The sequence below is a fragment of the Anas platyrhynchos genome, chromosome 28 (genome assembly GCF_047663525.1).
Source record: "Anas platyrhynchos isolate ZD024472 breed Pekin duck chromosome 28, IASCAAS_PekinDuck_T2T, whole genome shotgun sequence".
Lineage (NCBI taxonomy): Eukaryota > Metazoa > Chordata > Aves > Anseriformes > Anatidae > Anas > Anas platyrhynchos.
In genome coordinates, this window is record NC_092614.1 from 129,929 (window position 1) to 157,914 (window position 27,986).

Below are 27,986 nucleotides of genomic sequence, written 5' to 3' on the forward strand. Positions count from 1 at the left end.
CGTGCGCGCGGCGGAGTCGCGAGACTGGGCTGCGGCGGCCACGTAGCGCTGCGGCGGCGGCCGAGGGTAGCGGGAGCCCGGGCGGGAGCCGCGTCCGCCGGCGGTGGCGGGGCCCGGGCCTGGGCCTGCCCCCGAGCTCGCCCCCGACCCCGAGGCGGAGGCTGCTCGAGCGCCGCGGCGGCGGCCGAGGGGGGCCGAGCGGAGGCAGGCGGGGAGGGAGGGCCCCGGCCGCCCTGCCCTCCGCCCGCCCGCCCGCCCGCCTCGCCTCCTCCGCCCGCCCGCCGCCGCCGCCCCTGCTGCGCCCCCCGCCCCGCGCCGCCCGGCATGGAAGGCGGCGGGGGCGGCCCTGAGGGGATCAGCCTGGGTGAGTGGGGGGCCCCCCGCCCGGCTGGGGATCCCCTTCCCCCCTCTCCGCGGGCCTGGCGGCGGCAGCCGAGCAGCGCTAGGCCCAGCCGGGGGTGGGCGGCGGAGGGAGCGGGGCAGGGCCGCCGCCCGGCCCGGAAGGGAGCGGGAGGGGGGGGGCGGGGGGGCCGCGTCGTGCCCGGCCCGGGGCCCGCCGGGGGCAGCGCGCTGCGGTCCAGGGCAACCCCCGGGGGCGGGGGCGCAGCCGGGGCAGCCCCCGGCGAGCGGGGGAGGCGCTCCTGGAGGCGCGGGGTCTGCCCGGGCACGGCGCCCCGCGGGGAGGGGGCCGGCCCACCTGCTGGGAGGTGAGGGCAGCGCCGGGCGAGTTGCACGAAGTGAGCGGAAGAAATAACCGCGCTGCGCCGGGATGCGTGGACCGCCTTTCCGCACGGCTCGCTTCGTGCCGCTGCTTTCCAGCCTCCTCTCGTGGAGCGGTAGCGCGGAGGTGGGGGAGCCGCCGGCAGCCCTTGACATCCTTCTTGCCGCTCGCCTGCCTGATTGTGCCCCCCCCCCCCAGCGGTGTGCGGTCCGTGATTGTTAGGAGGAAGCGTTGTTACTAAATGCACCGGCTTCTGGGACTAGAGTTGGCCTTGGGTAGGCGAGGAGCTGAAACGTAGCCTTCTCCAGTGGCTGTTTCTGGATCTAGGTATGTGTAGGAAAATAACAGATGTTTTTTCTCTTCCTCAGTTGTTTGCTTAGGTATCTTCCTCTTCTCGTGGCTCTCAAGGTGTGCGGTGTAGGGTGTGTGTCCCAGGGTTTTGATTTTGGTTTTGATTTTTAACTGTCTTGCATCTACTTGCAGTTCTGAGAATGTTTTGGTACAGGCATTGTTAGAATGAGAAGTTAACGCTTTCAGTAAATGTTTCTCTTTCTGTTTTTACTAGTATTGTATAAGTACTTTCTTCAGTCATCACAGAGTTTTGGCATCTCGTGCACCAGAAGTGATTTAAGGCAAAGAGAGGGAAGTAGCATTAGCATAAAAGATGCGAGGAATGTGCATTTTTATCTTTCAGGGGATGCCGTGAGCTGTATTGTTCTGGGAATGGCAACTGGCACGTGCTTTGTTGGCAGCAGTGTATGTGGTGAATCGAGAGAATGAGGGTGGGTTATGTATGCAAACTGAATAAAGGAGATGTAATGTGTGAGCAATGATTTGTGAAGCATGGTCTGATGCACCTTGATCTGTCACCATGCTGATTGCAGCTTGATTGTTCATGTGTACAAGTTAGGCACTCTTCCCGTGGAGGTAGTTGGTGTGTATTAACAAAATGCATATTGTAGGACTATAGACAGGACTAGAGAAAACCTGTTAAAAAACACTGTGGAGTTTCAAAATCTCATATAAAAAGGAACTAATACTTTATCGTTGCAAATGATTTACTTCCTTTATATGGGTCTGCTGTTATCACCGGTACATATTTGATGTCCCTTTCTCTGTTGTTCTCCCAGCATATACGATACATTTTTTTGTGCTTTTTAGAGATTAATCAAGTATATGCAATATAATTGTTGCGCTCTGTGAGTTAAGTTCTTGCCCCAGGCACAACAATCAGATGTTGATAATAAAGTTGAGATATAAGCTAACAATGTAAATGTGTAGTCAAGGGATAGGGATTTTGAAAGCATTTTCAGAGTGTTTAAAAGAAGAGTGTGAAATCATAAAGGCTTTTTTATTTTTCTAACCAAGCAATTGTATGTAGCGGGATATCAGAGACTAAAGATCGTATTTATAAATTATATCTAGTATTTGGTAAGCCTAGTATTCATGGGTACTTCAGTATTTATTTGCAATAACAGAGCAATTGTATTTGGTAAGATCGGTAAATGTTTTGTGGCTTAGCATTTATAATATATTTTTTTTTAAGTTCAAAATATTTGCATGATCAGAAGAGACTTTTTGTCATTAGACTTGTTAATTTGTTTTAAAGAACTTCATTGATTATATTATTATTTCATGTTTAATGCTGATGCAGAAAGCCTTTTGCTGATGTTCTCGGGAGACTAAATTCTTCAGTGGTTTTGTATGAATGTTTAGGTGTATACAGGAGCTAAATTAAAAAGTCTGTGAGGCTCGTTGCAAGTGCAAGGTACGGGGATGTTTTTGCTCTCGTTGCTAGAGTAATAGACTCTGAAGCTTTCATACTGAGAAATGCAATTTTGTCTAAAGATGGGAAGTCTTTATATGCACAAGAAATTGTTTATAGGTTGGAAATACTTTGTCTAGTGCAATCCCACATGGAGCATAAGATGTACTTGGAAGAGCTACTTGGAAAGAATCCTTTGAATGTGTACAACTGCATTAAATTTATATTTTTAGTAAACAAGATCCCATCTTCCATTCTTTATATCATGTGCCATACCATTGCCTAATGGAAGAGTGGTACACCATACCATATCAGATACCAATAGTGTATCTGAGATAGGCATACGTATATTTAAGGTGATTACAACACTGTGTGTTGTCCCTGACCTATTTCTGTGGCACACTATAATATGCCTTATGAAAGCATAAACCTCTTTCTAACTCCACAAAAAAGACAGATATAATTGAGAGAGAGTGCCAACCAAATTAGAAGATTGATATGTTCTCATAACAACCTGATTCTGTGGATTATTATCATATTACACTATTTTTAATCATTCTTTCACTTGGTTAAATTCCTGTAGCGCAGAACAGCTAATCTTCTAATGTATTCTGCTGTAAAACAGCCCCCTCCCTGCAAGAGCCAGATCTCGTCTTCTAAACTGAAGATTACGTACATTTTAATAGCACACGTTTTCTTTAGAAATTGTTCATTTACATTTTGTTAAGTCTTTGCTAATTTTCTTCTTGGAATCATATAGTTCGGGGGTGGATGTGTCCCCCACAGTAGTTAGAAAAATTGCGGGTTCTTATGCGGAGATCGTTGTATTATCATGAAGTTATGCGCTTTAAATATTGATGTAATCAATGTACCTGGTGCTGTCTGCAGTTGACATCCTATAATATTTTGAGCCTTTTCAAGCTGAGTAAGCATGGCTGAATTGTTTCATTGTTTTCCATGAGGATCTGTAGTTTTTAACCTATTCTTTTTGTGGATTGAAATGCCTAGCTTCCAAATATTTCCACTAGTAAATATTTCCTAGCAAATGCTAGACTTACAAATTTTAAAGCCTTTGCAATAACTCCTTTATTTTGTATCAAAAGCCTAAATTACTATTCTCTATTAATATAAAAACGTATTTTGTCTACAAGTTAGAAATTTAATTATTTTAAGAACAGTTTCATAAAAACATTATTTGGCCTTGAAGCTGCAAGCTCTGTTTAGGCACCTGTATGAGTAAAATTATATACTATCTCAGGTCTTTAAAGGATTTTCATTTTCAGTATTTTGAAAAGTGGGTGGGATTTGCTTATAAGTAAAAGTCATGCTTTTACTGGTTGTGATATCTGTGTAGAGACTGACTTTACTAATTCAGTTGAAAGATACATTATAACTTAAACTTCTAGTACCTAATTTCAAATTAGTTTTGCAGATGCTTAGTTTTCTGAGTGTTTTCAAATTGATGATTTTTTTTAATTGCTCCTCCCTCCCAAAAAAACAATTGCATGGGTAGTGAAACACTGGTGGTAGCTCTGGTGCCAGCATCTTAAACGCATTAACACAAACAGCTTGCATTAGTTTCCTTGCCACTTTCAGACACCCTCCCCTCAGGAGGTTTCAGACTAGGAGTTTTCACTGAAGAGAAACATTTAGCTATGCTAAACATCTAACAGCACTTACATGCTGTAGTGTTCTTGTTAATGTATTTTTTTAAGTTTGGAAACTTGATGCCATGGAACAGTGATTTTAGAAATGTTGTGAAAGGCTAGTCTAATAGAGGCTGGGCCTGCTTAAAGATAGGTTACTGGAATTAGGATCTGTATTGAGAAATTTGAGACAAAATTTGTTAAGCCAATTTCATTCTGGCCCTGGTACTAAATACAAGCAAACTTTTTTCAGCTGGAGTTTTGGAGGAATATTTGTGGTACCACTGTGAAGACAGATGGCTTGGTAAGGTTTTCTTCTCCGTACTTGCCCCCAACCCCACCCACATGCTTTTTGTAGAAAGTTTTATAGTTGAAAATGGATGGGCAAGCATCCTTTGATTCATGTACTTACTTTTATGGGAATTTGGTACACAAAAAGTTGCAAATATTTGAGTTGGAGCCTAGCTGTATCTTGCAGGTGCAGAAAGATGACTAGAACTTTGCTTTTCCTATGGATGACTAGTCTCATGGAAAATGGTGAAAATCTGTTCTGAACTCCGTAGTTGTTGTAGTTGTTTGCAAGTCATACCCATTTAAACCTTTTTGATGCTTATGTAATGAAAGGGAAATTATGGAATGTTTCTTAATAGTTCTGTCTGAAGGCAAATGACATATGATGGCAACTGTGAATTTTAGTGATAGAAAGCACGTTTTTTCTAACTAAAAGCCTGATTGCTGTTATATATTTTACAGAAGCAGCTCTCCTTCCTGGCCACACTTCTATAGCTTTTCCTGTTCTGTCCTTTCTAACAAACTATACTGTTTCATACAATAATGGGAGCTCTTTCACTGATTCCTGTAACTTTTTTTTTTTTTCTAGGTTAGCAAATTTGAGGTATTTCTCATAGAAATTATAGGGTCAGATGTATTGTTCTTCCTCTGTTTTGTATGCTTTCTCATTGTAGTAAGTTCTGTGAATTCACTGTTAAACATAATGCACTACACTTAGATTGCAACTGCATGCCACTTCAAGGAATTTAATTTGGGATAGGTGTAACATGCACTATGACATCAGGAGTCTCAACATTATGAAAACACAAGTTCACAAGTTGTGGCATATAGATGTAAATTCAGAAGTTTTTTTTTCCCCAAGTGTTCTCATTCTCACCCAGAGACTTGCTGTCTGCTCTAAGGTCTGTCACTGTTACTGTAACTTGGAATTCTTGTGCTATGGAGTAGGTACTGAGGTGGTTTCTGTGATAGTTCAGACCTTTGAAAAGATGTGAATTTGACGGGAAGCCTACGACTCTAAGATACATCTGTGGTTTTAGATTGTAACATATTAGTAAGAATAGAGAGCTCATAATCATTAGGCCATGGAACACATTTTTAAATGAATGCTTGAAGAAAATTTCCAGTTTGCTACAGGCTCTTGAAAATACATTATTTTTTCAAGATCAAGTCTTTAGCATCATCCTTGGATTTATTCTGCAAATTTGTTGTGCTTCTGGTTTTCTTACCTTGTTATTTTATGGAAGTTGGAAGCCAGATTGCACCTGTAGACCAAACAGGTTGCTTCAGGAAGCAAAATCTTGTAATGGATGCTAGTATTCATCAAGCTGCTTGGTGCACTGGTTCAGAGAACCGATCCAGCTGAAAACAAATCCCAAGGAATTACTGTTTTTTGGATTGTTTTCACAAGGCAGCTGTCCCCGCAACCATAAGAATGTTAGTGCTGGCGCATGAATAGGCAAAGAGTATACTGCCTCTTTGGCCATCACGCAGACTTAGATCAGATTAAAATGAACAAATAACTTCTGCCTTACCTGATTATTGCCCTCACTTCACCTAGAGGGAAATTTAAAGTAGAGGCAAGATGTCTGTAGTTGCCTGATGATGTAGAGTTAAAACTGGGAATCACATCTATTGTATCAGTGAGGAGAGTAGTTATGCTTGAGAATTGCACCGGACAAATGTGAAGCATGAGATGAACTGCTGCCATGGTACACTGCGTGTTTTGATCATACGTTCAGGTGAATATAGACTGGCTGAATGGCTTTCTATCTCCGTGCCTAACTCTGGTAACTTTAGTGAGAGTACTTAATGTAGTTTCTACTTGCAAAAGTAGAACTTTTGGAAATAGGAGTTTCTCTTGAAGTATTGTTACTTGGTTAACATTTCTTGACAGCTGATAAATTTGTGTGTTATTAAATGTGCTTTTTAAAAATATGTAAATACTATGAAAGCAAGACTTCATGTTTTTCCAGAAGTTTACATTGTGCATCTAAAACAAACTCTGCGTGCAGTGTTCGAAGAGATTAAGTAGCTCAAATGTATTGAATGATTATTCAGGGTTTACAGGAGCATTTTGACATTGTGCAAAGAGAAACACGTGGAGTAGTATAGTTTTAGTATTGGCACATTTAGAGTTTATCAACACTATCTTACCTACATGTCTCAGGTATCGTTCCAGGGCATCAGTTCCATTGGTGATTTGTCCTTGTGTGAACACACATCTCATCTTTGTACTAAAAACCACAAGGTTAAATGGAGTTGGTTTGAGTAGTGTTTGGCAATTCGGTAGTTAAAATGCTGCTAGAAGTTATAAAACCAGAACTCTGCAGGCAAATGCAGACATACATATTTTTGCGGGCAGTTTGAAAAGAGGAGATAGTAAGAAAAGTCCAGGTAAGAAGCAGCTCCTTGTGATAGTTCTTAGTGAGTGCATCATTTACCAGCATGAGAAAGACTGTTGAGTCAGGTTCCTGACCTCCTAACCAGTGTGTCTGCCACTATGCAGAGGACAGTTGTGCAGCTGCTGCAAGCGTTTCGGGAGGTTTTTACAAACTTGTTGCTGATTCCAAAGTCAAAAGTTAACTAGTGTGTAAAGAGTTCTAGATTTTAAATCAGGAGGATTTCAAACCTTTTCTCACATTCCAGTGATGTGAGAAGAACAAACTTTATTTTAGAGAAATCAAATTCACATTTCCATGAAGCCAAAGATTTTGCTGAGTGGAAGTAAATCAGTATTGTTTTTTAAACTACATTAAACAGAGGGACTCTGTAAAATGTGTGGCTGTAACATCATGCTCTCAGCTCATACAGGATTATTTTAAACATTCCATTATTACAGTTTAAAAGGTAAATGATACAGGAGCACATTACATGCTCTGAGGTGTAGTACAGGTTGATCAAATCTGTAAGCAGAGTGTTACAGAACCTGTATGTGAGCTTTCAAAACTGAACTCTTGTAAAAAGTACAAAACAAAATGTCTTCTCCGTTCTAAATATTGCAAAGGTCTCCTTTAGGGCCCACAAGGAGAAGAGCTCATTCTATTCTGGGTATAATTCTGACTGCGGGTATTCCATACATTTTTCCTACCAAGATAGTTCTGTTAGCTTAAACTGAGGAAAAAAAAAATGAGGAATGAATGTCCAGATGGAAGTTAATACTTGTCAACTTTACTTTGTGGACAGACCATTTAATTTCTTTAATAAAAATACGATCCACTAATCTCTATATTCAAAGACATAGCTACACATCTACTGCCACTTTTGTCACAACTCACGCTGTAGGAGGAAAAATGTTAATTTTGGAAAAAAGAAGTACAGATCTTGATGACAGATTTCCTTTTTGTCTTCGTATGGCTTTGTGTGTAGACTGTGTTGTTAGTGCAATCACTTGCAGCCTTGCTAGTGATGTTTAATAAGTGTCATCACTGGGCATCCATGAAAATAAATGAACAGTTTAAAACATTAGCAGAATTTTTACTAGTTTTCAAAATATGCAAACAGATTATGAGGAAAGGAAGAGCTTTTAAAGCAGAGAGGAATCTAGCTACTAAATGAGATGAAAACCAGGCCAAAAAAGTGCTTTGGAACAAGGGTTAGACTAATAGGTGAAACAGTTGCCTTTCAGTATCATGGCAGTAGGTAGTTTTGTGAACTTCTGGCGTATATTTTTAGGAATATGTACATTTAAAGGGACAGAAAATCTTTCTGTAATAAGTTATTACAGAAGAGTGATTTGTGTGAAAGCTACATGTGTATGTGTGGGTGACTGCTGTTGAGTGATAACTACCTGGTGTTGTTTTAATCTTGCTTTCTCTTTTTTGACATTGAAAGAGTCAGAATAGTTTTGAATGCAAGGAAGTTCCTAATCCAGTCGCAGTGCTTAACTTTGACACGTTTAAGGTAGCAGGAAGTACGAAGACTTTTTTGAATGTATGTTGTGCTTTACTAGGACATTTTTCAAGAGTGTTTTGCCTTGAAAAAGAAAACTGTTGGGGTCCATGGCTGTCATACCTAAAACTAGTTCCTAGCCAACAGAAAGAAGCCTTAAGCTTATTTCATGAACTGAGGAATTCTAATGCTGCTGAATTCTGAAATGGTAACCTTAAACTATTTTCTGTGGAGATAATGCTTGAAAAAATTCCAGATCCACAGTTCTGGAAATCACTGGTTTGAAAACCTCTATCCCACAAACCACATTTCTAGATACAAACAAATAATTCATCCTAAGAAATGGAAAAAATCTGGAGGTTTTGTATCCTAGTATTATGTTTTAGCTGCAAGATGTTACATAGGGCATTTTTCTGAAATTGGAAATGTGTTCTGCTTCATTTTCCATTAGACTGATAAATATTTAGAGTCAAGTTGCTCCTTACAATGAAAATGCTGTCTGCTGAGTTAGTAGGATACCTGTCATAGATTATTTTAGGAGAGGCTGAAAAAAATAACTGGAAGATGGGACAGTCTGAATGCTGTACTGCATCTTCAGCCCTTTGTATACTTCCCTATCATATTTCTGCCAACCTTTACTTAGAGAGCTGGACAGTATTGATTCAGTCTCCAGTCTTTTGTTTCCTTCCCAAGACTGACTGCAATATCTTCAGTTACTGCCAGTGCTGTGGTGTTGGTTTTTTGTTTGGTCGGTTGTTGTTATTGTTTTTTATAATGCCCAAATAGCTTTAATTTCATCGAAATACAAGCCACGGTGCCACACTTTTATATCTGATCTTTTATGTAAGTTGATGGGAAAATCTGCCTCAAGTGCAGATTTCTGGGCTTGCAGTGAAAAGAAGATGGTTGTGATTTTTCTGTTTTCACAGTACAGTCTCAGGAACTCCTTTGTGAACACTGCTTCTGAATGTTCTCTCACCAGAAAAGTAGAAAAGAGTAATCCTAAGTGTTGAACCTATTACAGATACTATCCCTTAGATGGGTATTAAATATGACAAAATATGCTGTTGGTCACATTTAGTCTTTTTGTTCTGTAGTTAGGTGGGCAAAGGCAGGTTTGAGTACATCTCCATAAGAATGCAAAGTCTGTGAAGATGTTCTGACTGTGCCTTTGTGTTGAGATAGAACTTAGAATTTAAGAAAATTTATTTATTTATTTATTTATTTTTCACATAAAGTGTCTGAGATGCACAAGAAGGGAGTGATTTCATGATGATATAAATGATTCCCTTCTGTCTTTAGTCCTGATTACTATCTACTGACGTGATGTAACTTGTACCAGGTGTGTTTTCCCACTAACAGAATTGCTATGGCTGCTGTCCTGGTTCACGCACCTGTTCTTCAGATTGTGCAAGTATATTGAAACACTTTTTCATCTGCTCTGAAATATCGCTGATGTATTGAAATGTACATGATTGGAACAATTTAGTCAAACACTATTTTTTCACATTGCAGCCTTTCAAAATAAACACAGTTGTGCTGTCTTAACATAGCCCTAATACTCTTCCTGTACCCACATGAGGTCATTAATAGGCGTGAAAATTTTTTACATAAAATGATTCTGCTGTTTTGAAAGGATGAGCTATCCTATTGTATTCTGATTTCATACAGTTTTTAGCTGTACAAGAAATTTCTTCCCGTTGAATGAACTTTGACCCAGCTTCAGGAAGCAGAGAAGCTGGCCTTCCAGTTTCGGTTTAAAATTTGGGTGGTGGTCAGACTGTCACATGTCCCAGGTATGGCATAATGTTGGGGCTGTGTTTAATTAATCCCACAGCCTGCAACCACTGTCTTACATTTGTTCAGAGTAAAGTTTCATCAACAAATACTTCACTAGTTTGAAATTAGTTCATTATCTTAAATAATGTAAATGATTTATTAATACATATGGTTGTTTCACTGCTTGTAAACTGAATGCAACTCTAGTTGCCTTGGGCTGTAGTGGAGCTGCTGGATTGTAGCTTCCATCCAAAAGACATTCAGGATCCTTGACACCTTCACATTGTTAATACATGCACAAAATGGCATTGCCTTTAATTATGACACAGTTATGTTTTTCCCTTAACTTTTGCTTTTTCTAACAGTATTTTGAGAGGTCTCATTTTATGGAAAAGAAAATTTCAAACGTCAAGATACTCAAGCTTTCTTTTTGAACTTGGTTTAATATATACTATTCTATAGTATATATACTACATACTATATACTATATATATATATACTATATATATTCTATAGTATATATACTACATACTACATACTATAGACTACAGTCTATATACTGGTCTGTAAGTGGCAGAGTGGAAAATCTATTCACATGCAGTGCTTCTTGATTGTAAAAAGTTGCTGCGAAAGAGATTTCTCTGCTCTTAAACTGAAGCAGCAGGATGTGTGTGAAACTTAGATCTTGTGCAGTTACAGGACTTGTGTTATGGAAAGGAATTGTGTAAATAATTTGTAAAGCTTATATAAGGTGTTTGTTATTTTGGTGCTACAGTGTTATCTGGCTCAGATGCATTCACAGGACAAGATCTGTATGCTTGGTGGAAGAATAATTTTGTCAGGGTGTCTTGTGAGCAATATTAAAGTTGAGAGCCCTTCTTACTGTGCAAAGTTGGAAGAGAAATCTAGTACAAGTAGCTCATAGACAAAAACATTTTTTTTCAAGACAGGTACAGATATTATATATGTATAATCATATGAATATGTGTATGTAGTCTGTATCTGTCTTGAAAGGGTGTATTACAGGGGGAAAAAAAAGATGACCAATAAACTAATGTATTTTTAATCTTGGACACTGACTATTGCAATATCTTTTTTCACAGTATGCACTTTTCATGCAAGGTATAGGTGAGCTTCAGGAAAACCCCACATCCTTCCTTCTCTTTTTCCTTATGGTGTGTGTAAAACTTATCCAAATGACAGTGATTTGCAAATTCAGATTTTTATTTTATTTTTAATGTAATTTTCCAGCCCTTATAGCTGGCTGGAAAGAGTTAGGGAACCTCCAGATGTTAACTAAGTAATAAATCTATACAGTGCCATCTTTGTGTCTCTATACAAATCATCCTTGTGCCTGCAGTACTTTTCCTAGACTTGCCAACCTGTAGCAAAGTGAATTATACCAATGTCTGACAATTTTCAGATATAATATTGATAACTTAATGTGGGCAACAATTAAACTGGTTTTAAAAATAATTAAATTAGGTCACTCTCACATTGTCCATGAGTGACAGGGTCATCGTTAGTTGGTGCCCTGAAGTGCCATTTCATCCCTTTTCTGGGATTCAAGAAACAGTCCAGGCAGAAAGAATGAATAGTTAAGTGTATATCTGTGGAGCTGGCAGCCAAAGTATGATAGCAGGCAAACAGCTGTAGGCCATGTAGGGGGTCAGTAGCTTACAGGGCCTCGATATGCAGAAATGACCGTGTAACAACCGCTTCACTTACTAGCCAGGGTAAAAGAAGCAGTATTTTTCTTTACTTGTGGTGGATGCTTGCCAGTGCAGAATTCGTATGTCCTTGGCACAGGTTGGTCTAAAATACAAGATGTCCAGACTTCCAAGCTGGTCCCTTTCTGAGCCCAACCAAGGACATGTAATTTGAAGCCATTAACTGTTGAGTCTGTCGAAGTTGGTCTGTAGTGATTTCAAGGTATCTACTGAGTGAGAGTTGAGGCAGGTAACTATCTGTACTTGTGTCTCTGTTATAAATTGTTCTATTTTTGGTACAAATAGCATGAAGAAATGTGGTTTTTCTTCAGAAGCAGCGAAAGCATTATACAAAGTGTTAGTCCCGCATACACATGCTTCCTCCACCTACGTATTTGCCTGCAAGTTGTTTCTACTTTTTCTTTTCCTGGGTGTGAGCCTTTAATATTTGTAGGCTTGCAAACCTTTCCCATACGATCTTTGATTACCAAATGTTGTATGTACCTTAAATGCATTCTGTACTTGTAGTAGTTATTCCTCAGTTTCATGTCTTGATAGGGTTCCTCAGATACAACTTTGAAACTGCTTTTGAAACAGAGTGTAAACTACTGTTTATGTTTTAATCAGGTGTTTTATTGCTTCCATTTTTAGTATGGCTGAAATTCATTCTGTGAGCCCAAGCTGTTCAGCAGCTTTGAAAAAAATGGATTTACATTTATTAAAGGGGAGGGAGGAGGGAGTGCTTTCTTATGTTTGGGATCAGAAAATTTAGGAAAAACTGTTCTGTTAAAAGATTTTTCACAGTATTTAACGTACTGTCTCTCAGAACTGTCAGTTGTCTAACAGCAAGTTGTTTATCTCAAGTATATAAGGAGGACTTTGCTTTACCATCTGGTTGACTGCTAGGTAATGTTCGAAAGTTGTGGGTCCCTTGAGGGTAGCAAGCAATGTATTCAAAGTGAAAGTAGGTTACTGTTTCTGCAGACTGAAGTGGTTTTAAGACCCAGTAGCTTTGATAATTCAGAACGTGCCCTTTTTTTTTTTTTTAACCATTTTTTGAAGTGGTAATATGTTCATACAAAGTGGTTTATTATACTGAATATTCTGTAAATGAGCAGAGATTAAATGATGGCAGGATATGTAAAGAGAATATTTCAAATGCTTCAAGAGGCATTTGGACAACACTCTCAGACATACGGTTCGATTTTTGGGTGGTCTTGTGTGGAGCTGTGAGTTGAACTTGCTGATTCTGGTGGGTCCCTCCCAGTGTAGGATATTCACAGAACTGTAGGGGTTGGAAGGGGCCTCAAGAGATAATCCAGTCCAACCCCCCTGCCAAAGCAGGTTCCCTAGAGCAGGTTGCCCAGGTAGGCATCCAGATGGGTCTTGAATGTCTCCAGAGAAGGAGACTCCACAGCCTCCCTGGGCAGCCTGTCCCAGTGCTCCATCACCCTCACTGTGAAGAAATTTCTTTCGCATGTTGGTGCAGAACTTCCTGGGCTCCATTTTTTGGCTATTTGCCTCTTGTCCTGTCCCTGCAAACCACTGAAAAGTAGTTCGCCAAATCCCTCTGTCTCCCACACCTCAGGTATTTATACACATTGATGAGATCCCCTCTCAAGCTTCTCTTCTTCAGGTTGAACAGATGCAGGTCTCTCAGCCTTTCCTCACAGGGAAGATGCTCCAGGCCCTGTATCATCTGTGTGGCCCTCTGCTGGACTCTTTCCAGGAGATCCCTGTCTTTTTTGTTCCGGGGAGCCCAGAACTGGACACAGTACTCCAGGTGAGGCCTGACCAGGGCAGAGTAGAGGGGGAGGATCACCTCCCTTGACCTGCTGGCCACATTTCTTTTAATGCACGCCAGGATCCCATTGGACCTCTTGGCCACAAAGGCACACTGCTCGCTCATGGTCAACCTGTTGTCCACCAGGACCCCCAGGTCCTTCACCTCAGAGTTCCTCTCCAGCAGGTCATCCCCCAACCTGTACTGATACATGCAATAAATTCTATACGTTTTGTCATTCTGTTTCAGCATTCAGTAAATGGGGGGAGGGGAGAGGTAACGCTTCCTTTTCATGACAAGTTTTTTGCTTTTCCTGGTTATCTAGCTGCAGAATTCTGGCAGCCTTCCTGAATTACTTATGCAGTTTTGAAAAATACTAAATATGCTGAGGAAAGAATTTCAACATGAGTGATTTTTGGACATCTAAATAATTTATTAGATTTTTTCAAGGAAAAAGTTAAACTGGATTTCATTATGCCCACTGCTTTCTTAACTCAGTATAGGGTTGTTAATTTTGGCTTGCAGTCACAACCAGTTTATTATTTTCTAGTCTTTCCATCTGAATATTACTTGGTATCACAAGTCAATGTTAACAGCCCTATCTCCATGTATTTCCTGGCCCAGCTGGGTCTTGACACTCTCCCTTCTGCCTCTCACCTCTGGAGATGAAGCTAGGACCTGAGGCCCTGCTGAGGGATATGCAGCAGTGGGGGCAGACCCTGGTGTAGTGAGTCTAGGTTACTCTGTCTGCAGGGTGCTTGCTGAGTGCATTTGGAAATACTGGAGAACTGTTCAAGAATCTGTTTAATTAACTTCAGACTGGTAATCAGACAACTGCTTATTGGTAAGTCACTTTCACTAGTATGTTACTTCACAAAGATTGTAGGGCAAGGTTTGGTCTTCTGTTATTCAAAACACTGAGAGCATTAGTAGGTTCATCACCTGTTCAATTAAATTCATTTCAAAGGGGGAAATTTCTCGTGGACCAGTAAGATTGAAACTGCGCTATATAAAAATTGTCAAAATGTGTGTGCAAGGAAGTTATTGCATTTGTAGAGCAGAGAGCATTTTAACTTAGAACAAAGTGGACAAAAAATTATTGTAAAAATCCTGTTTGTATTACTGCTTCAGATTATTATCAGAGCAACAATTAAAAAAAAAAAAAAACACAATGAACATAAAAATCAGGGTTTGATTCTGCAAAGTTCAAATGTTTTATACCTGTCTGCTGGACTTTTCCCAAGTTTATAACCTCAAGGTCGAGGAATTTTTCAGACACCGATAGTAGGGATCCAGTGTTCTTCATACTCAGCAACTCAATCTTTCCATTTTCTCTCAGGGTCTTCTCTATCATCTGGTCATGGGATCTCCCTCAGACTCTCTATAATGAATCTCTTTTGTCTGCACCCTATAGTTGCAAGTTTGGCTCTGACCAATTGGTATTGTAATACTGTGCTACTAAAATGTAATTGACAGGGTAAAAAATAAATGCCAGAGCTTGATTACTTGTATTTGTTAGGGATCACATTACTACTACCTTTTGCAAAAAGTACAGTGTCTTGGCCAAATTCCAGCTTGGATAACTGCAAATGAAACTTAGATGGGCAAATCGTTTGGCTATTGCAGTGAGGAATAAATAGGTGGGGGAAAAGAGAATGAGAAGAAAAGACTGAGATGCCTTAAATCAAGAGGCTCTGAGGGATGTCTGATGTGGAAACAAGATGGGGGACACACTGTTCTTAACCTGATTTAGTGCTGCCAGTTGAAAATGTTTCCATTGAAATTGTTTGTGCATATCTGCGTTAATGGAACGTTGTTTGATATAAAAGTTCTTAATATGCCCTATTTAGGGGTAAGGATGTGCTTTCTCTGGAAGTTACAGAAGAAGAGATATTTCTGCATAGGTATACATGTATACACCTTGTTTGATGAAGAGGCATGTGGGAGTTGAGTGGAGTCTTGGGGCCATCAGTGCTCCAGGAGAAACAGAGATCAGCATATTGGCCCAGTTTTCAGTTAGAAGGTGGTGATCTTTGACAGGTGCAGAGTATTCATTTTGAAATTAATAGCATGCCATGATTTCTCCTTGAGGGTTCTAGTACTAGTTCTGGCCCACTTTAAAGGTGCATGTATTTGTATCTAGCTCCCAGTTTTGCTTGAGATAATGCTATAGGACAATCCACCCATGGCAGATACAGCTCATGGATGGTATATACCTTGTTTTTTACCTTACTTGTACAAACCCAGAAGAAATTTGTAAAGATTTTAGGGTGTTTTTTTTTTTTTTTTTTTTTTTTTTTGTAATTGATCATGTTTTCTCTGTTGTCTTTTATAGATAAAATGTTCAACAGTTCATTGACAACTTTCGTCAGAAGAATAATTGCTACTGCTCTGCTCTTGGCATAATATCAGAGTTCTGTGACCTACGTATCAGTGCTAAACATCAGCAGAGAATCCTATTCTGTGTAGATGAAACAGGCATCGGTCATGAGAACCCATCCCGATTTAAAGCTGCTTGCTTGGTTTTCTGGGATTGAAGGTGTTCATTGAATCAGAGTGCCCTGTCCCATCCCCCCCCATGAGTCAGACAACCAATTCTTGTCAACAGTTGGTTGAAAACTGTGCAGTGCATGTAGCAGGTATGGCGCAAGACGACAGTCACCGTGGTCAAGTGCCACCCACATTTTATCATGGTGCCAGCCAGGAACTTGATCTATCCACCAAAGTATACAAGAGAGAGTCAGGAAGTCCTTACTCGGTGTTGGTGGACAGCAAAATGAGCAAACCACATCTCCATGAAAGAGAAGAGCAGCCATATTTCAGGGAGAACAGATCAGTAGGAGAAGTCCGGGCTGTGAAAGAAGATAGAGAAAACTCTGACGACTCTGAGGAGGAGGAAGAGGAGGAAGATGAAGTGACTTACAAAAGGGAGCAGATTATAGTAGAGGTAAACCTTAACAACCAAACATTAAATGTATCAAAAGGGGAGAAGGGTGTCCCCTCCCAGTCCAAAGAGACTGCTGTTCTTAAGACCAGCAGTGAGGAAGAGGAGGGTGACAGTGGGGAAGAGGCCACTGAAGAAAGTAATGATGAGGAGGAAAATGAGAGGCAGAAGAAAAAAGAGAAAAGAGTGGAAAAAGTTAGTGTTGCACAAAGGAGAACAAGGAGAGCTGCATCTGCTGCAGCAGCCACAACTTCCCCATCACCCAGAACTACAAGGGGTCGTAGAAAAAGTGTGGAGCCCCCCAAGCGTAAGAAGAAAGCTGCAAAGGAGCCCAAGGCACCTGTGCAGAAATCAAAGTGTGAAGAGAAGGAGACTTTAACCTGTGAGAAGTGCCCCAGGGTGTTTAACACACGCTGGTACCTGGAGAAGCACATGAACGTCACTCACAGGCGCATGCAGATCTGCGACAAATGTGGGAAGAAATTTGTTCTAGAAAGTGAGCTGTCCCTTCACCAGCAAACAGACTGTGAAAAAAATATCCAGGTAGGTTTGCTCACCTGCTTGCCAGATTTCCATACCTTCTGTTGTGCCCTAGATACAGCTAGTGGACACTTCAGAGGGGGAAATCTCTTGTGCAGACCAGATTCTGACCAAGACCTTGTCTCTACCTATCAGCACTTTTTGGTGTCTCCCGAAAGAAGTAAATTGTAGGGAACAGAGTATGCAAGTGTTGTCTGGTTTAGCAGAGTTACTCTAGTATTTAACTACATGTTGGGGAAAACACAAAGCTACTTTAACACGTGTCAAACTCTAGAGTAACTGGCCTGAAAACAAGTGCACATGACAGAAAAAAAAACTACTTCAGGTGCTGAGCACCTGCAGCTATCACTAGCTTTCAAGTTTCAGTGTCCTGATACTCAGTTACATATTATATCCAGATAACATTTCAAGGGAGAACAAAATTATGATGTGTACATGGTATTGTAATTAGAAATTGATACAATACTGGAGAGGCAAGCAGGTGAGAATGAAGCTAGTGAAGTTAGGATTTGGTTTTGTGTTAAAAAGTAACTTTATTTAGTCCTACTGAAAATAATCATAAGTAATGTACAGCATTGCTTATAGTTCATGTATGTATAGGGAAGTATATAAATTCAGTGACAGAATCTGTTTGTGAGCCTGCCCTTTTTCCAGTGCAAAAAGTTCAGTAAATCTCACTGATCATAAAAAGATGTCTGGTCTTTCTTGCCAGAGGATTTGCAGCTTTTAATTGTATACAACAATGGAAACTCGTGTTGTAATAGAACTATTTTAAAGTTACAGTTGTGGAAAGAGTTTCAGAAGTTCTCATTCATCTGTGGTTTGTTCTCTGCTCGTGGGCATCTATGTTCTCCTGTAACTGGAGGCAATGTTGTTTTATACGGCGATTTTAACAAGCTTTTTTTGCCTTGTTAAACTAGGCACAGTGTTACCACCTACTTCAGAAATACTCCCACTGCTAGGATGAAGCAGATTGGGTTTAATTTCTGTGCAGCTGAACTAGGACTTCCTAGTTCGTAGGGCAACAAGTTTTTGTTTGTTTGTTTGTTTTTTTGTCTGTCCAGTGAGTTTTCCCAGAAACATGTAAGACTTTTTGTTGTTGTTTGCTTAAATGCTAAATTGAATTTGTATTCAATTCCCACTGTGTGGGAGATGGTTGAAATGTTTGTTGTAATTTCTTTGCTGTAAGACTCAGATGCAGCTCTATATAACGCTATGCTATTTTTCCTTATGTTTCAGCTCATAGGAGGAAGACTGCAGGAAGGAATATAATATAAGATAATGAGTCTTGAACATAGTAAAATACATAAACATTTCAGTAGGTCCTTGCGATTTTTGAAATAAACTGTTATGAAGTTTTTTGTGGCAGAGAACATTTTAATGTAAATTTCAGGGATGCTCTGTCATCCAGATGGCTCATTCACAGCATTAAATCTTTTGATTTGAACAAGAATTTATGAATAGTTTGAATGTGTGCCATAGAATGGAGAAGCGTCTTGTAATCCATGCACCCATGTGTTTCTAAGGGGTTACATTCATTTCTCCAAAGGAATAAGGAAAGAAGTTGTAGAAATTGTTTTATATCCTATACCAGAAGAATCAGGTCCAGATTTTTTCCCTATATTCACAGGTGGTAGAAGCACCAAGAGTTGTCTTCAAGTTCTCAGTATAAGTTATGTATTCAGCAATTATTTTTGTCTGTTGTAACATTTGGAATATGTTTCACAGCTGCCTGCAAATTTTCTATTGCACTTGGCAAAAAGAGTACCGGGATAGGAAAGTGTTACATTAATACAGGGTTTAATATGTAAAGGGAGATACAGAGCTTCATCTAGAAACATGGCTTCATTATGTAAGTGGTAGTTGAACTGATAAACATGGCTGTCTCTTTGTATTTTTCAACGAAGTGATGTAATATGTCTGTTTTTCTAGGTAACTTCTGGTTTTTATCCTTTCAAAATTAGCACCCTCACAGAATTTCTGTTGTCATCTTAGATTCCATGTGGTAGATGTTAATAATCTAAATTACTTGCTGCGATCATCAGTGAAATTGTAGATTGACAGTGTCAAGGTCTCACCAAACCTTAAATGATTTTTGATCATTTCTTAGTATTACTTTGCTCTATAGAGTCCTGTTCCGCCTCACGTCCCTGTCCCCCACCCCGGACTACAGTTTGATCCTGACTTGCCTCCAAGTAGGTGCTTTCAGAGGTAAATGATCTCCTTAGAGTCAGCATGGTGAGTGGTGTACCAGATTTTCCAGGCCTGCAGAGACTTGAGCACTGTGGAAGCAGCATAACTTGCCTGTGCAGAGAAGAAACAACCCAAGTTGTCAGAAGGCATAGTATTTGCTAGTTCTTCAGTGAGCAGCAAACAGCCGTTTTCACTTGGGAGAGGAGAGTAACTGACAGGCAGAAAAATGGAGATGTACCAAAAAACACCAAATGCCCCAACAGCTAACAAAAACCAACAAGCCACAATTCCTTCTTCTGTATCCTCACACGTATGGCTGCTATCAAGTTTATACTTGGATTATTCTGGAATTTTCAAAATTGCACAAGCATTTTTACAAGTCTATAGCAAGAACTCTGAAAAAGGAGGTGTGTGAAAGCCTGTGGATCCTGCTCATCACTGATTTTCTGAATGTTTCACAGTAGTTGTGCGAAGAGATCAAAACATTTGTGTGCAGTCATTTTAGACCTTCAATGCTACTGATAAGTATAAATGAAGAGTTAGAACATAAGAGATGAAGGCGGCAACATAAAAGATGAAGGCATCAGCTTGCTTTGCTGTACTGACTGTGTGTACAGACTCTCTGCATGGTCAACAGCTGCAAGATAGAAGCTGTCCTCTGTACAGAACTAAAAGGGTTACAAAAGGTTCAGAGTGCTCCTGAAAAAGACAGGGCTGGACGGGCAAATGGGGGTTAACAACTAGGTGGTGTTACCCTCCTCCACCTTTGTTGGCTTCTTCCCACACCATGGTTTAGATTACCAGCAGCATCGGTGCCTGTGAAGTCATCATTTTTGTGTTAGGACTCGCTCAGTTCCTTGGAGGCTGCATCCAGCTATGTATCCTGTTGTGTCCTGGAAATAAGTTAGCACAGTGGCTGTGGTGCTCTTTGGGTGGCGTCAAGATGCAGTGTGTTAACACCATTTCTAATTGTGCTTGATCAGAATTTCCAGCTTTCCTTAGTGTATTTGTTTCAACTGTGAAACAGTAAAACTAGGCTGTAGCACAGTCTGAGACAATATACAGCATTTTGCATTGGTTTGGGTTGCTTTTTGTAATGCAAGAGTAGGACATATGGCTTAACTCTGCAAACCTGAATCACTGCATCTTTCTAATTTAAACTTCCTTGTATTTATCCCATTCATTCAGTGCGTTTCCTGTAATAAATCATTCAAGAAGCTCTGGTCCCTTCACGAACATATCAAGATTGTCCACGGATATGCAGAAAAGAAATTCTCTTGTGAGATCTGTGAAAAGAAGTTCTACACTATGGCCCATGTGCGAAAACATATGGTTGGTGAGTTATTGATCAGTGCTTCTGTTGTTTCTGCCTCAAACGTGTGTTTGTGGTTCTTCACTTAGAATTGCTGGTTTTGAGGGGGAAAAAAAAGGCAAATTCAGTTTATCCTTAGCTTAAATGTTCCAATCTGTGGTACTGACTGCAAGCAAAGTATGTATATACATACCTGTGTACAAACATATATACTTAAAAGCTGTACAATACTAATAATCATTTTCCTTCTCTGTACTGGAGAAGAAATTTTGTTCAAGAGCTAAAACGTTTGTGTGGTAGTGGCCATCTCTAACGTACTGTTGTGTTGCAGCACACACAAAGGACATGCCATTTACATGTGAAACCTGTGGAAAATCATTCAAACGCAGTATGTCTCTCAAAGTACATTCCCTACAGCATTCTGGAGAGAAACCTTTCAGATGTGAGGTGAGGCAGCAACTGTTAATCTGTTTAGATATAAAGATATAAGATATTTATTTTGTTTAACATTCTTACGTTTAGATATTAGATATAAGACATAAAATTAATAACACTGTCAGTAGGGCATATGGGTGGAAACTGAATTGACTGACTTGTAGATGAGGAACAGTTCCATAAAAATCTGGGGAAAATTATTCTGTTTGGGGAGTGCAGCAGGAGTGCGTCTAACAGCAATTCGAACTGAGATGTATTTGGTTTGCTTTTACTGTTGGCTGTCATGTTTTTCTCAGTTAGTATACGCTACAGCAAGATTTGAATGCCGGTTTTCCCTCAGTGTTCATAGTAAAGCAGTATCATGATGTAAATTATGGTAATCTTGTTCATCCTGCCCAGGGACTTGAAACAGACAGAGGTGGCAACAGTGAAAATAAATTGCTGCTTGATTTTCACTTGTGAGGAAAAACTATCAGCATCACTGCAAGCTGTTTACCTCCTTGAGATACAGGACTGTCGTCTAAATTGGCATTTCCTAAACTGAGTGTATGTGTTGGAAGGGGGAAGTGTCTTGCTTAGTGCATTCATGTGTATTTGTGATTTGTAATTTTGCGCCTGCCCTTGGGAAGGAAATCTGTATGGGATAGACTTAGCCAGTCATATGTCTAGGGCAAATAATGTCTTGGTCATGTGATGGGGATGCTTGTGGGCATCACATGAGGGAGGCAGGCCCTGATTTAGAGCCCTTCCTGTTTCCAGGTTGGGTTGGGTGGCTCACCCTGTCCACAAAGTGGAGCACAACTCCGGCGTGATATGGAGTAGTAATGGTGGTATTGCAGCCATAGTAGCCTTGATGAACTTGTAAGGAAAGAAATTACCTCATGCCAATTAATTAAAGCTGGAGAACTGTCTGCTTTTTTGAAACACAAGGCTGCTTTACAGAGCTGCTGTTGGTTTTCCTGTGTGAGCAGAGTCCTCTAGTGGAGGCATGCCGTAATCCAGCAGAGAGATCAGAGAGTGAACTTTTCTGTTAGCGTAACTGTGTCCCTCCCTCAGCTTTGCCAACAGCTACATCAACTAAAGGCTATGACTGTTCCATGCTTCTTGTCAAGGCTGTTGTGGCAGCAGACCTTTTAGCACAGGTCAAATTCTATTCCCATTGAGTAACTTAAATCCTGCATTCATAGAGTGTGAGGGTCTGTGTGCATGCTGATCTCATAGAATCATAAAATGGCTCAGGTTGAAAGGGACCTTAAAGATCATCCAGTTCCAACCCCCCTGCCATGGGCAGGGATGCCACCCACCAGATCAGGTTGCCCAGGGCCTCATCTAGCCTGGTCTTGAACACCTCCAGGGATAGGGCATCCACAGCTTCTCTGAGCAATTTGAGGGTGAGGTGAGGCACTGGAACAGCGTAAACAATTTCCTCCTAACCTCTAATCTAAATCTCCCCTCTTTTAGTTTAAAACCATTCCCCCTTGTCCTGTCATTATCTGATTGAGCAAAAAGTTGTGCTCCATCTGTTTTATAAGCCCCCTTTAAGTATTGACAAGGTGCAATGAAGTCTCCCCAGAGCCTTCTCTTCAGGCTGAACATCCCCAGTTCTCTCAGCCTCCCTTCATAGGAGAGGTGCTCCAGCCCTCTGATCATCCTCATGGCCCTCCTCTGGAGCCACTCTGAGATCAACATCCTTGTGCTGGGGCCCAAGACCTGGACTCAGTACTCCAAGTGGGGCCTCAGAAAGGGAACGATCCCCTCCTTCCACCTGCTGGCCACTCCTCTGTTGATGCAGCCCAGTTGGCCTTCTGGGCTGCAAGCGCGAACTGCTGGCTCATGTTGAGCTTTTTGTCCACCAGAACCCCCAAGTTCTTCTCTGCAGGGCTACTCTCAGTGAGTTCTTCTCCCAGCCTGTACTAATGTATGGGATTGCCCCTACTCAGGTGCAGCACCTTGCACTTAGATTTGTTGAACCTCATTAGGTTTGCATGGGGCCACTTCTCAAGCCTGTCCAGGTCCCCTTAGATGGCATCCCTTCCTTCTGCTGTATCGACTGCACCACTAAGCTTGATGTCATCTGCAAACTTTCTGAGGGTGCTTTCAATCCCACTGTCAATGTCATTGATGAAGGTAATAAATGGTACCAGTCCCAGGACAGACCCCTGAGGGACACCACTCATCACCAGCTTCCACCTGCACACAGAGCCATAAACCAGCACTCTCTGGGTGCGACCTTCAGGCCAGCTCTTTATCCACTGAATGGTCCACCCATCAAATGCATACCTCTCCAGTTTGGAGATCAGAATATCATGTGGGACCATGTCAAAGGCTTTACAGAAGTCCACATGGATTACATCAGTTGGTCTTCCCTTGTCAACTGATTCAGTTACTCCATCATAGAAGGCCACCAGATTGGCCAGGCATGATTTGCCCTTGGTGAAGCCATGCTGGCTCTCTCGGATCACTTCTTCGTCTTGCACGTGCCTTGACATTGCTTCCAGGAGGATTTTTTCCACGATCCTCCCAGGCACAGAGGTGAGGCTCACTGGTGTGTAGTTTCCCAGATCCTCCTTAATACCCTTTTTAAAAATGGGAGTGACGTTTCCCTAGTTCAGGGAAGTTCAGGTATTCTGTATTCCTTCACTTTCTACATTTCAATGCTGTCCTGTGACTGCCTTGCTTTCTGATCTGTGATGCTTGAATATCATGGTTGCTGTTCTTCTGTTGCAGAACTGTGATGAGAGGTTTCAGTACAAGTACCAGCTGCGTTCCCACATGAGCATACACATCGGGCACAAACAGTTCATGTGCCAGTGGTGTGGTAAAGACTTCAACATGAAACAGTACTTTGATGAGCACATGAAAACGCACACTGGTAAGAACTTAGCAAAGAAAAGTACAGGTACTTCCAGGACAAAAACATTTCTACTCTTCCATCTGTATTCCATCCCTTGGAACTTAGGATCAAAGCCGTTATCTAGCCTAGAAAATCAGAAAGGAGAGATTAGTATGTTAACTTATGTTAAATCTAAAGAACTGTTTATAGTCCTGTGATTCACTGCTGGGGGAAATGAGAGTTTAGGCCTTATAGAAGGTTTTCTTGCATCAAAATCCAAAAAAGAGGATTTCATAAAGACTGAGGACTTCTGTAGAGCAGCTGTCTCTGCTGAACATAGCAGTCAGAATAGATTTTGTAATACACAGTTCATGTAAGCATGCTAAAGGAAGTCTTAGAAGATGTTTTGTGCCTAACCAGTTGCCATATCTGTGCTCAATAGGAGAAAAGCCCTTTATCTGTGAAATCTGTGGGAAAAGCTTCACCAGCCGCCCAAACATGAAGAGACATCGCCGAACTCATACAGGGGAGAAGCCCTACCCATGTGATGTGTGTGGCCAGCGATTTCGCTTCTCCAACATGCTCAAGGCACACAAGGAGAAGTGCTTCCGTGTCACCAGCCCTGTGAATGTGTCATCTGCAGTCCAGATTCCGCTGTCCACAGCTGCTTCTGCCACCACAGTCCCTGCTGTAGTAAACACACCCACCACCCCAACTCCACCTATGAACCTGAACCCAGTAAACACACTTCCTCCACGCCCCATTCCCCATCCATACTCACACCTTCACCTACATCCTCATCCTCACCATCCACATCATCTTCCAGTCCCCCCTGTTCCCCATTTACCTCCTCCTCCAGCTCTTTTTAAGAGTGAGCCTTTAAATCACAGAGGTCAGAGTGAGGACAACTTTCTGCGACACTTGGCAGAAAAAAACAGTTCAGCACAGCACCACTAACATCTTGGCTTCCTGTCAGTCATTTTCCCATTTTATGCACATGAAGACATGCCCTCATGGAAGTAGAAGTACAGAGGGTGAGCTGATGAAGACTTTTGTCCATCTCTTAGCCCCAGCAGATGATCCTCGTTTTTCCTTTGAATTGGTTAGCAAATGAGGAAATCCTGGTTTGGATCAGCAGTGCTCATTTGAACCTGGGAATCAACAGGACTCAACCCCAATTTGCTTGTGTTTTACTGGTGACTTTTATAAATTTCAGATACTGAAACTTGTGGAATTTTATAATTTCATATCAGCTGATGAGGTATGCTTGCTTTTATATCCTGGACTTCTCCTCAAAGAGGAGAAAGCCCAGGTTTTCTTTGTACTAATCGGAAAGGCTGTGAGATTAATACAGAGCATTAATTGTATCACTGTGTATTGTAATGGATTCTTTTCAGCTTTTGGTGCCGGCTATGGAGTGAGCCAGCCACGTATCACAGTATATTTGAGCATTATAAAGAAAGACAAAAAAAAAAATCTTGTTTCTGTAGCTCTCCTAACACACTCTTTATTTTACTACAGAAATTATTTTAGAGTTTTTTGTATAGACCTATTTAGTAGTCTGTTTCTAAAATGAAATGTATTTCAATAAGCGGTGTAATTTTTTCAGTGTAGCTGGACCTATGTTGTATAATAGATAAATTTTTATAATCATTGAAATGTGATTCTTAAAAGATGCATATAGCTTCTATAGTTAAAGTTATTCTTACAACTATACAACTTACAGCAGCAAAAGGTGCTTCATAGAAGAAAGCAATCCAAGAGGTCTCTGGAAATGTTGCCTCAAAAGTGATGTTGATTTCAGAACTATACGTAATTTATTTTAGTAGATTGGTGGGTTAGGTTTTTTTTGTTTGTTTGTTTTGTTTGTGTTTTTTTTTTGGGGGGGGGGCGTGTTTTGTTGGCTTTTGTTTTGTGTTTTTTTTTTAGAGGGGGAGGGGAGGCGGGAATGTTTGGGGGGGTTCTTTGCTTTAAGTTTCCCTTTTCAGAGTTTCTCTTAAGATTCATTTTTGGACAAGGATGTTGAGATACCATATTCTTTGTGCACTGGTTATTGTTTAGTTCAGTCAGAGTCAGGTATGAAATGGGTTAGAGAGAGAGTATCTCAAGTCAGCCAAACATCTTTTCTCTTTATGTGGGAGAGTGAGTTTTAATGGCTTTTCATGGTATGGTTTTAAGCAGGGGAATCATATAAAATGCTGCTCTTCAGATTGTGTGTTGAAATTCCTGGAGTTTTTAAGAGAAGGGAATTAAGTGAAATCATAAATGTGGTGTTTCTGACTGATTGTAAGAGTGAGAAGAGAAGTTTGAATGAGACAGTGGTGTTTCAGTTGCTTTGTTAAGAAAATGCTGGTAGTGTATGTACCATGGGAAGCTCTATCCCATAAATGTAATATGCGTAAAATTATGGGATGATTTCTAGGGGTTGTAGTAATACGTTTGGCAGATCTACGTTTTACAGTTGTAGAATAGGAAACTTACTTATAGGCATGTCACTGTTTCATAATCTTGTGAGGCTATGAGGAGGAAATGACAAGTTTAGTGTGGGAATTGCGGGCTGGAATGCCAAATGTATCTGTTTTAACCCTCGTGTAGCAGTTATTTTTTCAGGTTTGTATGTCTCTTCAACTATAACTAAACATAGCAGCATTATGCAATCTAGTAAATTGTTGCTACCTTCAATGAAGACAGAGGCCCAAGGCAACGTACTGTAAGTCCTCTTTTCCTTAAAATTCATATTCTTCTGTGCTGCTTTTTAAATTTGTACTCTTCTGAGCTGCTTTTTAAATTAAATCCCACCAAACTATACATCCAGACATTCTCATAGGCAGATGTCTAACTTACTATTCTGCTTACTAATGAACTGGGTTTCTGTGGCTAATGGGATTAATTTTTTTTTCATTTTCAAGGTAGCAGAAATGGTGGAAATTCTTCCTACCATTGCTTCCTCAAAGTTACTGCTGTTAAGCTGTATGTTTTTAAAACACTATGTCCTTTGTCTGTTGGGAATTAGCTCCTTAGTTCATACTTTTCATGATTTTCTACCATCTAATCATTAATGTTGTTTTGTTTTGTTTTTTTCGTAACAAGCATAGGAAACTAGGAAACAGGACGGGCAATTTTGGCCTAACAAGCCTATTCAGTTTTGAGATGAAGCCCCTGCCAGCATTTCTGAAAATTAAAACAATGTGTTTTTTTAAATGTTTTCTCTATAATATTTATGTACACTCTCTTATCTTCTAGACAAAAAAGACAGTTATGAAGGTGAATTTACACTCGTGATTATGACTGTTGTATTTACTGTGGCTGGTCCGCCCCAGAGGTTCTATGCATTCCATGTCACATTTGCAACCTACATTTTCTGTTGTTCCACCATTTTATGGTCAGGCCCATTATTAAATGATTTTTAAATGCTAAAAAAAAAAAAAAAAAAAAACCTTGGTAAATCAGTTGTATTCCATTTTTGCAAAATGGGTTTCTTCTCAATAATTTTACAGTATTAGGCCGCTATTCAGAATTCCAAGATCTGGGGTGGGGGTTTGTTTCTTTCTTTCTTGGGGTTTTGTTTGTTTGTTTGTTTCTCTCTTTAGTTCATAGCAATGGTATACTTTATAATTTTTCCTTCCAAGACTTAGGTACTTAGGAATTCTTTCTGTGGAAGATTAAACTGTTTAACCTGTTTAACTAGGCATCTGTGATAAACATACTGAAAGCTCATAGACTGATCTAAAAGTGTTACATGTGGCAGTTTATAAAGTACATATTCTAGCGGAAAAGAAAAATAGATGTTACAGAAGTCACAAAATTAAAGGTTGAGATTTGCTGTGGCATTTCACTTCTACTTAAATTTGCGTAAGTATGCACACCTACAGGGTTTGTGCAACACTAAGGAATGTATTCAAGTGCATTTACTACTTCTTGCATATGTTGATAAGCTAACAATAATGTTTTATATTAGCTTTACTATATTTAGTTAGTACATTATGGGGTTGGTTTGTTAAATGAAGGGATTGGTTTGTGTTGCTGAAATGCTTCCCTCAAGAAGAGCAAGGACAAATTACACAAACTTTGGGTTTGGTTTGAATATTTCTGGAAAGTGGGACTAACGTCTCTTTTTTTTTTTTTTTTTTTTTTTTTTTCCAAA

General features: G+C 40.5%; 1 protein-coding gene across 5 annotated transcripts; it reads left to right on the forward strand.

The window, feature by feature from the left end:
* Positions 1 to 5: 5 nt before the first annotated feature.
* ZNF652 (zinc finger protein 652) lies at positions 6 to 27,986 on the forward strand. 5 transcript variants are annotated; one of them, XM_038168817.2, is made up of 7 exons: positions 10,630 to 13,585; positions 14,339 to 14,429; positions 15,921 to 17,072; positions 20,451 to 20,598; positions 20,906 to 21,021; positions 23,737 to 23,881; positions 24,285 to 27,986. In XM_038168817.2, the coding sequence occupies exons 3-7, from the start codon at positions 16,164 to 16,166 to the stop codon at positions 24,797 to 24,799; spliced, it is 1,833 nt and encodes a 610-aa protein (XP_038024745.1). In that variant the 5' UTR covers positions 10,630 to 13,585; positions 14,339 to 14,429; positions 15,921 to 16,163; the 3' UTR covers positions 24,800 to 27,986. The 5 variants fall into 5 exon arrangements, with proteins under 5 accessions (XP_027301264.1, XP_012961124.1, XP_038024745.1 ...); XM_027445463.3 differs by lacking the exons at positions 10,630 to 13,585; positions 14,339 to 14,429 and adding an exon at positions 6 to 364; XM_013105670.5 differs by lacking the exons at positions 10,630 to 13,585; positions 14,339 to 14,429 and adding an exon at positions 539 to 1,048.

What these genes read in the sequence shown, in the direction of transcription:
- ZNF652 (XM_027445463.3), top strand. Translation starts at nt 16,164, where the DNA reads ATGAGTCAGACAACCAATTCTTGTCAACAGTTGGTTGAAAACTGTGCA. An exon ending in ACTGTGAAAAAAATATCCAG is followed by an intron (nt 17,073 to 20,450) that starts GTAGGTTTGCTC and finishes CCATTCATTCAG; the next exon opens with TGCGTTTCCTGTAATAAATC. An exon ending in GCACATGAAAACGCACACTG is followed by an intron (nt 23,882 to 24,284) that starts GTAAGAACTTAG and finishes TGTGCTCAATAG; the next exon opens with GAGAAAAGCCCTTTATCTGT.